At 45.4% G+C, this 14,119-nt stretch overlaps 1 protein-coding gene across 2 annotated transcripts in view; it reads right to left on the bottom strand.

Annotated features, from left to right (window-relative positions):
* LOC142283171 (uncharacterized protein C3orf38-like) overlaps positions 1 to 14,119 on the bottom strand; it is a 43,181-nt gene that overhangs the window by 12,811 nt on the left and 16,251 nt on the right. For both annotated transcript variants that reach the window (XM_075333090.1, XM_075333092.1), the window contains exon 3: positions 619 to 843. In XM_075333090.1, the coding sequence (XP_075189205.1) occupies positions 619 to 843 (225 nt within the window). The remainder of the gene's footprint in view (positions 1 to 618; positions 844 to 14,119) is intronic.

Here is a 14,119-nt window from a genome sequence, read left to right as displayed (position 1 = left end):
ATTCTCAGGGTCGTGAGACTCATTTTTTGCCCCCAAGCCTAAAAATAGCAGCCTGCAGCCACCCAGAATTGTCGCATCCATTAGATGCAACAATCCCAGCACAAAAATTGAAAAAATCCTTTAATTGAAAAAAAATACAAAAACCACCCTCTTTCTACACTTAACCCAAATGCACAGTTCTGATGTAATCCACATGAGGTCCCACCTGAGGTCACCTGAGGTCAGTTTACCTGCAGTCGCAGGTGGGGTACCGTGAGAACCTCCAGCTATGACTGCAGATTGACGTCACCGCTCACAGCTGCACTAATCCTATTCCAGTCCATGCTGGAGTAAGATTTTTTGCACAGCAAATTCATGAGGAATGGCAGTCGTCATGCTCCATCCTGCCCCATCTCAATTCACATCGTCAAAATTTTGAAATTTGTCAAAATTTTTATATTTTTGGTGTAAAGGCATTCATGACTTAAGCCCCTTATCTTTACACAATTATTATATATTGAATTCTTGTAGAAAACCATTGATGATGAAGCTTGAAAATATTACACTGGAGACATATAAATACACATTGACATGTGTGATTCTGATATCACGAAGGTGTATTGAATTAATAAAACTTACCGGAGGGTTGTAGGTCTGTGAAGATGACCTCTGCTCTTTATTCTCTTCTCTTTCACTGCTGTGTATGGACAGTTTGGAAATATCAGCAGGAATTAGGCACAGAGGAACATTACTTGCAACCTGTCCCTGCTGATGTGACACATTGGAGATCCTATCTGGTTTTATTATTGAAGGTGAAGTTACAGGATGTTTAACTTGAGTGAAGATCCTAGCTGGGTTGATTTCCTGAAACAAAGAAACTAATTGTTTTACCTAATTATTTTGAAAAGATGGGGATTATAGGTAGAGACCTAACAAGTCCAATGCGGCCCTCGAGCTTCAGCTGGTTTATCCCTGCTGAGTTCCAGTTTATTGAAAGGTATCTCCTTATGTACACACATGCATGAGACCTGTCAATCATCTGGAACAGTTCAGGGAGAAGCAAGTTAAGGTTGGTGCCCCACTGGTTTCATCTATCCCTATGCTCCCTGGCTTTTCAAACCATATTTTCTCTAAAATACCCTTGTTTCATAGAAAAACATATTTGACTGCAATCATGTAGCCAAACTCTTATTGATGGTGCTACTGGTTTGGGTAGCATGAATCGATTAATAAGTTTCTTTTAATATGAAGCCAAGAATAGTCACATGGTGCATATTACTAAGTGATTGTAACCTAAAACCAACAAGGTCTCCGCTTCTGGCTCAGACCCAACCGACTTGCCAAGTTGCTTCACTAAGCTGCCCGGAAGTGTTTCTTCCTTGGTAAGGTACTTAAATCCCCGCCACTGGCAATGCCCTGGTCTCTCTATCATGGGTATCCCATACCACACACCAGTTTGCTTTAACCAAGATTTGCAGTCATCATCAGTCATCATCACTATCTCCTCTCACTCAAACTCCATCAAACAAGATGGCCCCGTCCTGTACACCACTAGGCTTTCCGTGTTGCAGGTCCACCCTTGATAAGGTGTGGTCTTTTTCGGCTCCAACGTCTTTGGAGTCTCCACTTGTTTTCTTCCTCTGTCAATATTTAATGAGTGAGCCTTCTTCCTCCAACGTGCCCTGGGGGGCGGGCAATGTTGGATATGGAGAAAACTTTATAGACGTGGACTCCCCTCCAAATAGCGGAACCGGGGGCCAGACAGATTTTTGTGCCATTGCACTCCTCCAACACCCATGAATGGTGGAGTTTTTTTTATCACGCTGCGCCACTGTCCGTCATTCAGCTGTCCATATCTTCAGCCTTCTCAGACCGCAGAACAGTCACTGTCTTCACATCATCTCTGGCCTCCACGCTTCATGCTAATTCTCTTGAAGCAAGGCACGATCCTGCCGATGACTTCATTTGTCAGGGTGGCCTGGGGTGCTAGCTGTGGTTAAGGCTTGGTCCTTGGATACCACCTCCCATCTTCCCAGGGTGGGGGATATTGTGTGTGATGGTATGGTCGACCAGGTTAGGTGTGTGTGTTTGTGCGATGCAGATCATACCTCTGGAAAGGCTGTATATTGACAATGTCCCAGGCGAACCAGGTTTCAGCTAAAGTGAAGACAAACACGGAGGCAAGCTGTTATTTTCTAATAGGTCTTTTAGTTCAACACATTCAATTTGAAGCATCAGTCAGCAGGCACATATCTTTTGTACATTCTCTTGATACATGTTTTCAGCAATAAAGTTCAGTTTCCTACCCCGTGGACTACCTTAATCTTCCATTTCTCCAGAGAATTTCCAAAAGGTAAACTCACCATGGAGGGGATCGAGAACCTGGCCCTCTTCAGACAATAAGGGGGGTAAGGGGGTTGTGATAGTAGCAGTGAAGAGCTCTACACTTGCAGTTGCTGCCGAAGGTTTCGTGTGAAAATGTGGATTCCTGCCGCATCGCAATGTTGCTTACCCTTGCCAGGAAGGATCAGAGGCCTGGCTTGCAGTATGTCTTCTAGCTCAGTCTCTAGTAATGGTGACATTCATCCATTTCTAGCCCTTAATTCCCATATCTGAAGTTCAAATCCTTAGGAGGACTTCACACTATCTCATGGTCATTCTGCTGCTTTGGAGCTAACAAAACCATCCACTAACTGCAGCTTTAGGTATTTAACGGCCTGAACATCTGAACTCAACTAAAGGTCCAGTCACACTAAACAACTTACCAGCGATCCCAACAACGATAGGGATCGCTGGTAAGTTGCTAGGAGGTTGCTGGTGAGATGTCACACTGCGACGCTCCAGCGATCCCACCAGCAACCTGACCTGGCAGGGATCGCTGGAGCGTGGCTACACAAGTTGCTGGTGAGCTCACCAGCAACCAGTGTCCCAGCCCCCAGCGCCGCGTGGAAAATGCTGCGCTTGGTAACTAAGGTAAATATCGGGTAACCAACCCGATATTTACCTTGGTTACCAGCTCACGCAGCTACACGTGCAGAGAGCAGGGAGCAACGCACACTGAGCGCTGGTTCCCTGCTCTCCTAGTACAGCACACATCGGGTTAATTACCCGATGTGTGCTGCAGCTACATGTGCAGAGAGCAGGGAGCAGCGCACACCGCTTAGCGCTGGCTCCCTGCTCTCCTAGCTACAGCACACATGGGGTTAATTACCCGATGTGTCCTGCAGCTACATGTGCACAGAGCAGGAGCCGGCACTGACAGTGAGAGCGGCGGAGGCTGGTAACAAAGGTAAATATCGGGTAACCAAGGACAGGGCTTCTTGGTTACCCGATGTTTACATTGGTTACCAGCCTCCGCAGAAGCCGGCTCCTGCTGCCTGCACATTTAGTTGTTGCTGTCTCGCTGTCACACACAGTGATCTGTGCTTCACAGCGGGACAGCAACAACTAAAAAATGGCCCAGGACATTCAGCAACAACCAACGACCTCACAGCAGGGGCCGGGTTGTTGCTGGATGTCACACACAGCAACATCGCTAGCAACGTCACAAAAGTTGTTCGTTAGCAGCGATGTTGCTAGCGATGTTGCTTAGTGTGACGGGGCCTTAACGTCAAACCCTATCTCAATCTAAGCTGGAGTTAGTCCTGTTCTCCTTGGGCCTGGTTCCTCCCCCTGTGGGCTAGTCATACAACTTAACTACTTACTGCCCTACTGTCACCTCGCAGCATAGCAAGACCTATCTTACAATGTCCTACAAACTGTATACATTCTTATCAATCTATGCAATATATACATTAATATGCTTGTGTCTTCAGTGGCAGGAATCCGACCACCTCCTTACACCACCACTTTAACATTGATGGCCTAGCCTTACGAAGTTCATCAATGTCTGATTGGTGAGGGTGTGACCGAAACACAGAGGTAAGTTGCCACCACTCTCTATTCAGCATCCAGGCTCTAAAGGAATTTGTGTTTGTAGAATGGAAAAAGATTAGAGCTGCAGTATGTCACCAACTCATTCACTTCATGCCTAGAAGACTTGGTTCAGTCCTTAAAAATCATGTACATCTTACAAAATACTATATGCAGTAGGTTTTAATTTGTGGTGTATTCATTTTTGCATCAACTAATTTGAGTAATACTAAAATATTTGTAATTAAAGTTATATTACGAGGGGCTGCTGATAAATCTTTGGCTTTGTGATCTTTTTTTGTTTCTATGGTAATGAATGTTACATCACATGAAAGCCTTATGTGTCTAATATATATTTTCAAAATTTTGTGTTTGTTGTTTATGGCAACAGTGTTCTACACACGCGGGAAAACAAAAATGGTGGAGTCTAATGCGATATTCACAGCAACTAAGATCAGAGGAGGGATAAAATTCTTGTTTCTGCAAGGAATGTCGGTGAAGGATATTCTTGGTGATATGTCGCAGACATTGGGGTATCAATGCCTTTCATATTCCACAGTTAAAAACTGGGTTGTCAAATTTAAAATGGGCCACTTCAGCACCAATGATGAAGAAAGTCCTGGACGACTGAGTAGCTATTGTTCCGGAGATTGTCAATGCTGTGCACAACCTCATACTGGAGAATCGACGAATTTCAGCTAGAGCAATAGCAGACATCATGGGGATTTCCCGTGAACGTATTTGTGTCATTATCCATGAACATTTGGACATGAGGAAGCGATCTGCAAAGTGGGTCCCCAAATATTTGACAACAGATCAGAGAAGCATGCGAGTGAAAACTTCCCAGTCCATTTGTCAGCATTTCCGGACTGATAAGAACTTCCTATGTTTTTCTTATGTTTTGGGTCATTGTCGGGCTGAGAGACCCAGCCACGTCCCATTTTTAATATCCTGACAGAGGGAAGGAGGTAGTTACTCAGGATTTTACGGTACATGGCTCCATCCATTGTCCCATTGATGCGGTAAAGTAGTCCTGTGCCCTTTAGCAGAGAAACACCTCCAAAACATAATGTTTCCATCTCCATGCTTGACAGTAGGGATGGTATTTTTTGGGTCTTAGGCAGCATTTGTCTTCCTCCAAACATGGTGAGTTGAGTTAATGCCAAAGAGTTCAATTTTTGTCTCATCTGACCACAGCATCTTCTCCCAATCACTTTTGGAATCATGCAGGTGTTCATTGCCAAACTTCAGATGGGCCGACTGCACATGTGGCTTCTTGAGCAATGGGACTTTGCGGACACTGCAGGATTTTAAGCCATTATGGTGCAATGTGTTACCAATGGTTTTCTTGGTGACAGTGGTCCCAGCTACCTTGAGATCATTAACAAGTTCCCCCCGTGCAGTTTTAGACTGATTTCTCACCTTTCTCGTGATCCTGGATTTTCATCATATCATATTGATGTTGATTGACACTCATTTTGTATTTCTTTCATTTTCTTACTATTGCACCCACAGTTGTCTCCGTCTCACACAGCGTATTACTTATCGTGTTGTAGCCCTTTCCAGCCTTGTGCAGGTCTATGATCTTATTCCTGACATCCGTAGAAAGCTCGTTCATCTTGCCCATGATTAGATACAAGAAATTCATCAATCCAAAGTGTCTAACATATCAGGGTAAAATCCCAACTAAAGCTATGTGTCCACGGTAGAATGTACCTGCGGATTTTTCTGCATGAAAATCCGCGACTTTCGCGGCAAATCCGCACCTTATTTTTGCCACGGATTTGCCGCGGATTTACCGCGAATTTGCTGCGGATTTTGATGCAGATTTTTTTTTTCCCCATTCTATACCCAAAATCCGCACCAAAATCCGCAACAATAATTGACATGCTGCAGATTTTTCCGGATCAAAATCCGCGGCAAATCTGCCGCGGAAAAATCCGCAGCATGGACACAGCATTTCCAAAATGCCATTGAAATGGCTTGGAAGTGCCGCTGCTGCAGATTTTCAGAAAATCCGCGGTAAATCCGCGGCAAATCCGCGGCAAAATCCGCGCAAAATCCGCAGCGTGGGCACATAGCCTAAGTGTTAACACTATGTCGATGTCCACCATAGCAAATATATCATGAGCAGAAAATAAGTGAATTATTTTGAATAACAATAAAAATAGTTTTTATTGGATACACTTTAAAAAAGCTGACAATAGTACAAAATGATTAAAACAGAGAATAGAAAAAATGGGCCGGCTATGTAGACAATACAAAATAGAAAATGTTTTCCTAGCTGCTGGGTGTGCGCGCAGCATAGGCGGTGCTTGTGCGCTCGCATTCCCATTGTGATTGGTCCTTTTGGGCCATATGACCATTGTCACATGGTTCAAAAGGTCCTTGCAGTTCACCTGCGAGTATGCCCCTTGAGAAAGCGAGCACTAAAGGTGGTGTCACACACAGCGACGACGACCACGACGTCGCTGCTAAGTCACCATTTTCTGTGACGTAGCAGCGATGTCCCGTCGCTGTCGCTGTGTGTGACATCCAGCAATGACCTGGCCCATGCTGTGAGGTCGCCAGTCGTTGCTGAAAGTCCTGCTTCATTTTTTGGACGTTGCTCTCCCGCTGTGAAGCACACATTGCTGTGTGTGACAGCGAGAGAGCGACTGCGGTAAGCTGTAACCACGGTAAACATCGGGTAACCAAGAAGCCCTTTCCTTGGTTACCCGATATTTACCTTAGTTACTAGCGTCTGCCACTCTCACGCTGCCAGTGCCAGCTCCCTGCTCCCTGCATACGTAGCTGGAGTACACATCGGGTAATTAACCCGATATGTACTCTGGCTAGGAGTGCAGGGAACAGGGAGCCGGCACTGGCAGTGTGAGAGCGGCGGACGCTAGTAACTAAGGTAAATATCGGGAAACCAAGAGAAGTGCTTTCCTTGGTTACCCGATATTTACCTTAGTTACGCTTCCACGCGTCGCTGCTAGCTGGGGGCTGGTGAGATCTGCCTGTTTGACAGCTCACCAGCGACCATGTAACGACGCAGCAGCGATCCTGATAAGGTCAAATCACTGATCGTGATCGCTGCTGCGTCGCTATGTGTGACACCACCTTAAGGCTATGTGTCCACGGGAGAATGTAGCTGCGGATTTTTCTGCATCAAAATCCGCAGCTTTCCCGCAAAATCCGCACCTTTTCAAAGGTGCGGATTTGCCGCGGATTTGATGCGGATTTTGGTGCGGATTTTTTATTTTTTTTTTCCCAATTTTAAAGCCAATATCCGGATGAAAATCCGCAACAATAATTGACATGTTGCAGATTTTTCCGGACCAAAATCCGCACGAAATCGCGGGCACAGCATTTCCAAAATGCCATAGACTGGGAAGTACTTGTGCTGCAGATTTTCGGGAAATCCGCGGCTTTTCCGCGTGAAATCCGCAGCAAAATCCGCGCATTTTCCGCAGCGTGGGCATATAGCCTAAGACACGTGAAAACGAGCATTGGGTGGTTTCTTGCCAGTTCCACTGCAGGTATACTGATTTGAGCTGTTTATTTATGTTACTGTGTTGTATTTACATATTTGCTTGACATTTAGCACTTACTCAACACAGTAACTAATCAGCTCAACTTACCATTGTTTACCTTAGCCCTGCATGGGGCTGACTCATTCTCTGTATGGCTTCCCGATTTACAATCTAATACAGGCATTTTTAGCCTTTATTGCTTATGTGTATCTAAAGGTCCAGTCACACTAAGCAACTTACCAGCGATCCCAACAACGATAGGGATCGCTGGTAAGTTGCTAGGAGGTTGCTGGTGAGATGTCACACTGCGACGCTCCAGCGATCCCACCAGCAACCTGACCTGGCAGGGATCGCTGGAGCGTCACTACAGGAGTTGCTGGTGAGCTCACCAGCAACCAGTGACCAGCCATACGTGCAGAGAGCAGGGAGCAGCGCACACTGAGCGCTGGCTCCTTGCTCTCCTAGTACAGCACACATGGGGTTAATTACCCGATGTGTGCTGCAGCTACATGTGCACAGAGCAGGGAGCAGCGCACACTGCTTAGCGCTGGCTCCCTGCTCTCCTGGCTACAGCACACATCGGGTTAATTAACCCGATGTGTCCTGCAGCTACACGTGCACAGAGCAGGAGCCGGCACTGACAGTGAGAGCGGCTGAGGCTGGTATCAAAGGTAAATATCGGGTAACCAAGGACAGGGCTTCTTGGTTACCCGATGTTTACCGTGGTTACCAGCCTCTGCAGAAGCCGGCTCCTGCTGCCTGCACATTTAGTTGTTGCTGTCTCGCTGTCACACACATCGATCTGTGCTTCACAGCGGGACAGCAACAACTAAAAAATGGCCCAGGACATTCAGCAACAACCAACGACCTCACAGCAGGGGCCAGGTTGTTGCTGGATGTCACACACAGCAACATCGCTAGCAACGTCACAAAAGTTGTTCGTTACCAGCGATGTTGCTAGCGATGTTGTTTAGTGTGACAGGGCCTTAAGGCTAAGTTCACACATCCTGTGTTTTGCATCAGTCACAATCCGTCGCCTTGGGGAATTACGGTATCCTGCAAAATATTTTGCAGGAATCCTGTATTTCTCCATAGACTTCTATTAGCGACGGATTGCGACTGATGACCCTGCGTTGCATCCGCTGCGTCGCGGTCCGTCGTTTTTGACTGACCGCCGAGCGGGGAGCAACGCAGAATGTAACGTTTTTCGGGCCGTCAAAATTAACGCGCCGCGCAGGAATCCGTCGCCATCCGTCAAGCTTGTAATGCATGTCTATGGTGCTGGATTCCGTCGTAATCCGTCTTACAACGGAATCCAGCGCAGGATTCCGTCATGCTCTACTGAGCATGCCCAGCATGCTTGGCACGCCCACTGGGCTGTCCCAAACACAGACGGATCATGACTGATCCGTCAAAAAACGGACGCACAGCGGATGTAACGGACGCAACTGATCCGTTTTTTCACAGGATTCCTGTGAAAGGAATCCTGTGAAAAACACATCAGTTGCATCAGTTGACATCTTGAAAATGACTGATCCGTTGCTGACGGACCTGACGGATTGAAAACACAGGATGTGTGAACTTAGCCTAACAGGTATTCTGCTATGTTTTGGTATTGTATTTGTACAAAATACCTTTTTTCTATGTTTTAATCATTTTGTACTATTGTCAGCTTTTTTAAAGTGTATCCAATAAAACCTATTTTTATTGTTATTGAAAATAAGTTCACTTATTTTCTCCTCATGTTTCATCTTGCCCATGTTATAGAGGTTAGAGTCTGACTGATTAATTGAGCCTGTGGACAGGAGTCTTTTATACAGGTGACAATTTACCACAGCTGTCTTTAATGCAGGTAACGAGTTGATTAGGAGCGTCTAAAGGGGGCTTTACACGCTGCGACATCGCTAGCGATGTCATGCGTGATAGCACCTATCCTCGTCGCTCGTGCGACAATTGGTGCTCGCTGCCGTAGCGAACATTATCGCTACGGTAGCGTCACACGCACATACCTTGTCAGCGACGTTGCTGTGACCGCCGAACAATCCCTCCCTCAAGGGGGAGGTGCGTTCGGCGTCATAGCGACGTCACTAAGTGGCCGCCCAATAGAAGCGGAGGGGCGGAGATGAGCGGACGTAACATCCCGCCCACCTCCTTCCTTCCGCATTGCCGGTGGACGCAGGTAAGGAGATGTTCCTTGTTCCTGCGGTGTCACACATAGCGATGTGTGGTGTTGCAGGAATGACGAACAACATCGTACCTGCAGCAGCAATGATATTAAGGAAATGAGCGACGTGTCAACGATCACTGTTTTTTGAACGATTTTGCGATCGTTCATCGTCGCTCCTTGGTGTCACATGCTGCGATGTCGCTACCGGTGCCGGATGTGCGTCACTAACGACGTGACCCCGACGATATATCTGTAGCGATGTCGCAGCGTGTAAAGCACCCTTAACTGGTCTGTAGGAGCCAGAATATTTAACGTTTGGTAGGGAATCAAATACTTGTTCCAAAATGCAAATAAATTTACAAAATGTATACAATGTGATTTTCTGAATTTTATTTTGGATATTCTATCTCTCACTGTTATAATTAACCTACCCTTAAAATTATAGACTGTTCATGTCTTTTTCAGTGGGCAAACTTACAAAATCAGCAAGGGATCAAATAATTATTTCCTTAACTGTATATGAAAAGATTTTCGGGGTTACCCACCCTAGAGCAAGCAACATAGAGTAGACCATATGAAAAACACATTAATGCTGACTACTTTAAGTGGCAGCCAGACTGGCTTGCAAAGTCTCCTTAAGGAGAATAGTGTTCCCCCGTGGTCCCCACATAGCTTTCTCATGAGCCAGATCAAACACCCCCATACTTTGCACTGACGAGGGGCAAGCACCCCGAAACACCGTGTCTGCAAATTGGGATTCTGATCTGGCTTATGTCATATTGCAAAGGATTGTTGAAAATCCACTTGTGACTTTTAGGATCGCTACTTCCAATAGGTGGCGCTGTGCTAGAGTTTGTCTCCTTTACTGGAGAGACAATTTGAATACTTTAAGTGATTGACTTTGTGCTTTGTTTACAGTCATAGGAAATGCAAGTCAGATTGGGCATGAGAGTCTTAACACATAACCTTGTTACACAATTTTGTTGGGCCCTAAGGAACAATATCGGGGCTCCAATTTTTAAAGTGAGCTTATGCGGTGGCATTCCACGAGGCTCCAAAGAATTCAGGAACTTCCATGGCTTGTTCATTATCCAAGACTGAATCACTGAATCAATGGATAGTCTCCCCCGTATTTGTAAAGATATGGACCTGACACTATGATTTCTAGGCACTAGGATTGTGCATTCACAAAGTAACTGATGGTTGCTAAAATTGTTACAAATATCAGGAAGAACTTGGTCAATAACCTCCAGTTATGAAGACTTCATTTTGCAAAAGTCTTCTGGGATGGAAATTAAGCCAGTAGTGGAATCTGTAGGAATCCTGTAGTTTCTGAGGCATCGTAGATAGCATGTAAATTTGTCCACAGTAGTATTTCCCATTAATTAAAATCACATATTAGTGGTCAGAGTTAGCTTCTGAATATGTCTCCATAAGTAAGTAAGTAAGAAGATTTTAAACAGGCATTTGAGTCGCCCGACCACAGCGGTCGCCCCAGGGACACAGCTCCACCTCCAGGGACGCTGCAGGGACTTCTCCTTTGGATCTTCTGGCGACAGGTCTGTCAGGTTGATTACATCTGAGTCGTGACGCCACTCTCGGTTTGCGGTCAGGGTTATGGGTGACCGCCACTGCAGTTTTAACGAGCGTCTGGGGCTGATGGGACTTGCAGTCGGATGGTGTGGCCTCCCGAGAGTGAGGCTGGCCCCAGGGGCTCGGGTGTATGTGTGTAGAACAACAGGTTGCAAAATAACTCAGTCTCAGTCCAAAGTGTCTTTCTACTGGTTTTTACTCCCTTTCAGATGCTTCAAGTGGCACCCGGGCGATGCTGCGAAACACCAAGAGAGAACCAGGTATCCTTCAGGCTGGTATAAGGATAACCATTAGCTCACCTTCCTAGCACTTCTTGTTTCGGATAACCCCTGACTTGAAGTACCGTGGGGTTCATCCAGGGAAGTCGCAACTTCCTTTTCTCCCCTTTTGGGCCTGTTTGCTGGCATCGTGGACTAAGGAAGATGGCTCCAGGCTCGATCCTCCTTATGGGCCCCCTCGTTGCTGCTGATGCTTGGACTCTAGTTGGTTGGTGTGGAACTTGTTGTTCCCCCCACCGGCAGGTTTAGCAGACCAAATAAATGGACATCTACTCTAGGGACCTGTTCCCCGTGCGTGCCTAGCCACCAGGAGTCTCCGTACACGACCAGCTGACTTCCTCAGTGTCTTTCTCTCCAACTTCTGGTGACTGTTCTCCCCCGCCAACGGCCACTACACGTGCAGGGTCTGACTAGCGTGTCCGCTCTCCTGTGTCTCCACTTCAGACTGGCTACCTCCAGCTCCTTTTCCTGACTGCCGCGGCAACCTAGCTTCCAGCCTCTTTACCACATCCCTTGATTGGATGTGGCAGCATGCCCACTCCTGGGTCTGCCCAGGGGTCCCCTCAAAGGTGTATGAGACCTGGTCATCATCTGTCTGTGCCTACACACCCTATTCCAGCCTTTAGGATTACCTGTTTGCACTCACCCAGCATGGGTGCAGTACTCAGTGGCGCCTGAGCAGGTCAGGGGCGCCACACATTCAGCTCGTCTGCTGGTGTTGCTCCCTTAAAAACAGACAAGTACACTAGCCTTTAATCGGATAGCAATAGCCTAGAAACTTTAAACTACATGAATCACAAAAAAGAAATTCTCAAAGTATTTGGCTAAAAATTAATTTACTTTATTGAACAAATAGATAGTTGACATACAAAACATAAAATAGATAATATAAAATTCAAGTGCAAACACTGCTAGATTACCAGCACTGTGGAGAAATTTCTTAATATAGATAAATAAATCTCATCATTATTAGCATGATCTAGTCACAGCATAAATGTATTCATTATAGTATTGAGATTATATTTTTATATATATATATATATATATATATATATATATATATATATAGTTGCAGTCTACAGTAGTTGGAAGCATATTTGATACATTATAGGTTTGTACCTCCAAATAGCAGCAAATGTGCGGTCATATGTTAAAGAAAGGGGGGGCCATAAAGCGCATGTATCCATATGCACAGACTGTGTGCACAGATCAATTAATATATGGAGCAATAAAGTTTATAGTCACCTATAAATGTGCAAACACGCATAGTGCAGAGTGCACAATGATGGTGACAATATATTATGACCTGAGCACATAGAAATCAAATATCAAAATACAAGAATGCACGGTGGCTCAGTGGTTAGCACTGCAGTCTTGCAGTGCTTGGGTTCTGGGCTCGAATCCCACCAAGGACACTATCTGCAAGGAGTTTGTATGTTCTCCCTGTGTTAGCGTGGGTTTCCTCTGGGTTCTCCGTTTTCCTCCCACACTCCAAAGACATACTGATAGGGACTCTAAATTGTGAGCCCCAATGTGGGCAGTGTTGCCAATGTATGTAAAGCGCTGTGGAATTAATAGCGCTATATAAATGAATAAAATTATTATCACTACTTACAACAGGAGTACTTTCACCATGTCTGGTCACCTCAACATATGTTTCAAAATGGTATTTTCGTCAGGAGGTGTGGTCTCAATTCTAACGTGTTGGGTTTATAAAGGGAATCCAGCCAATCATTGTCATATAATTAGATCATGTGTTTATATCATCAGTTGCGTTCATTAAGAGTAGCAGCTGAAACAGTGTGTCAGCATGACGTTTCAGTATGTCTGATGATCCAGCATTACCAGCCTATTAGCAAGGCAGATAAACCTTGCGTTCCACCCCGTTAGTAACTGAAGCGCACACGCGGTATATCAGAGGCGGTACCAGAAGATCATGTGAGGAGGTTTTTATAGCGCATGCGCGTTGGGCCGTGCTCCGTGTAGTGAAGTGCTGAGCCTCATGGCTGACGGAGGGAAGCGTCTCCCGTCGCATAGCGACCAGGCAGACACACTCGCTCCTGTAATGCCGATGCAAAAGCACCTCGCAGAGGACAGGCTCAAGGGGATGCGCTCCTCATTCACAATAGATCTCAAGTAGTGCCAGTTAGCTATCCATATATAGTAATAGCTAGATCAATGCATAGATTGAAAATTAGCAAAAAGCAAACACATATCACAGTGACAGGAAATATTATAGATTTTTTTAAAAACATTATTTAGATAGAATGCATACATACAGTGCCTACAAGTAGTATTCAACCCCCTGCAGATTTAGCAGGTTTACACATTCGGAATTAACTTGGCATTGTGACATTTGGACTGTAGATCAGCCTGGAAGTGTGAAATGCACTGCAGCAAAAAAAAAAGTTATTTCTTTTTATTTATTTTTTTTTTAAATTGTGAAAAGTTTATTCAGAGGGTCATTTATTATTCAACCCCTCAAACCACCAGAATTCTGTTTGGTTCCCCTAAAGTATTAAGAAGTATTTCAGGCACAAAGAACAATGAGCTTCACATGTTTGGATTAATTATCTCTTTTTCCAGCCTTTTCTGACTAATTAAGACCCTCCCCAAACTTGTCAACAGCACTCATACTTGGTCAACATGGGAAAGGCAAAGGAGCATTCCAA

The sequence above is a fragment of the Anomaloglossus baeobatrachus genome, chromosome 2, assembly GCF_048569485.1.
Source record: "Anomaloglossus baeobatrachus isolate aAnoBae1 chromosome 2, aAnoBae1.hap1, whole genome shotgun sequence".
Classification (NCBI taxonomy): Eukaryota; Metazoa; Chordata; class Amphibia; order Anura; family Aromobatidae; genus Anomaloglossus; species Anomaloglossus baeobatrachus.
Note: the sequence above shows the minus strand (reverse complement) of the source record. Positions and strands in the feature narration are given on the sequence as shown.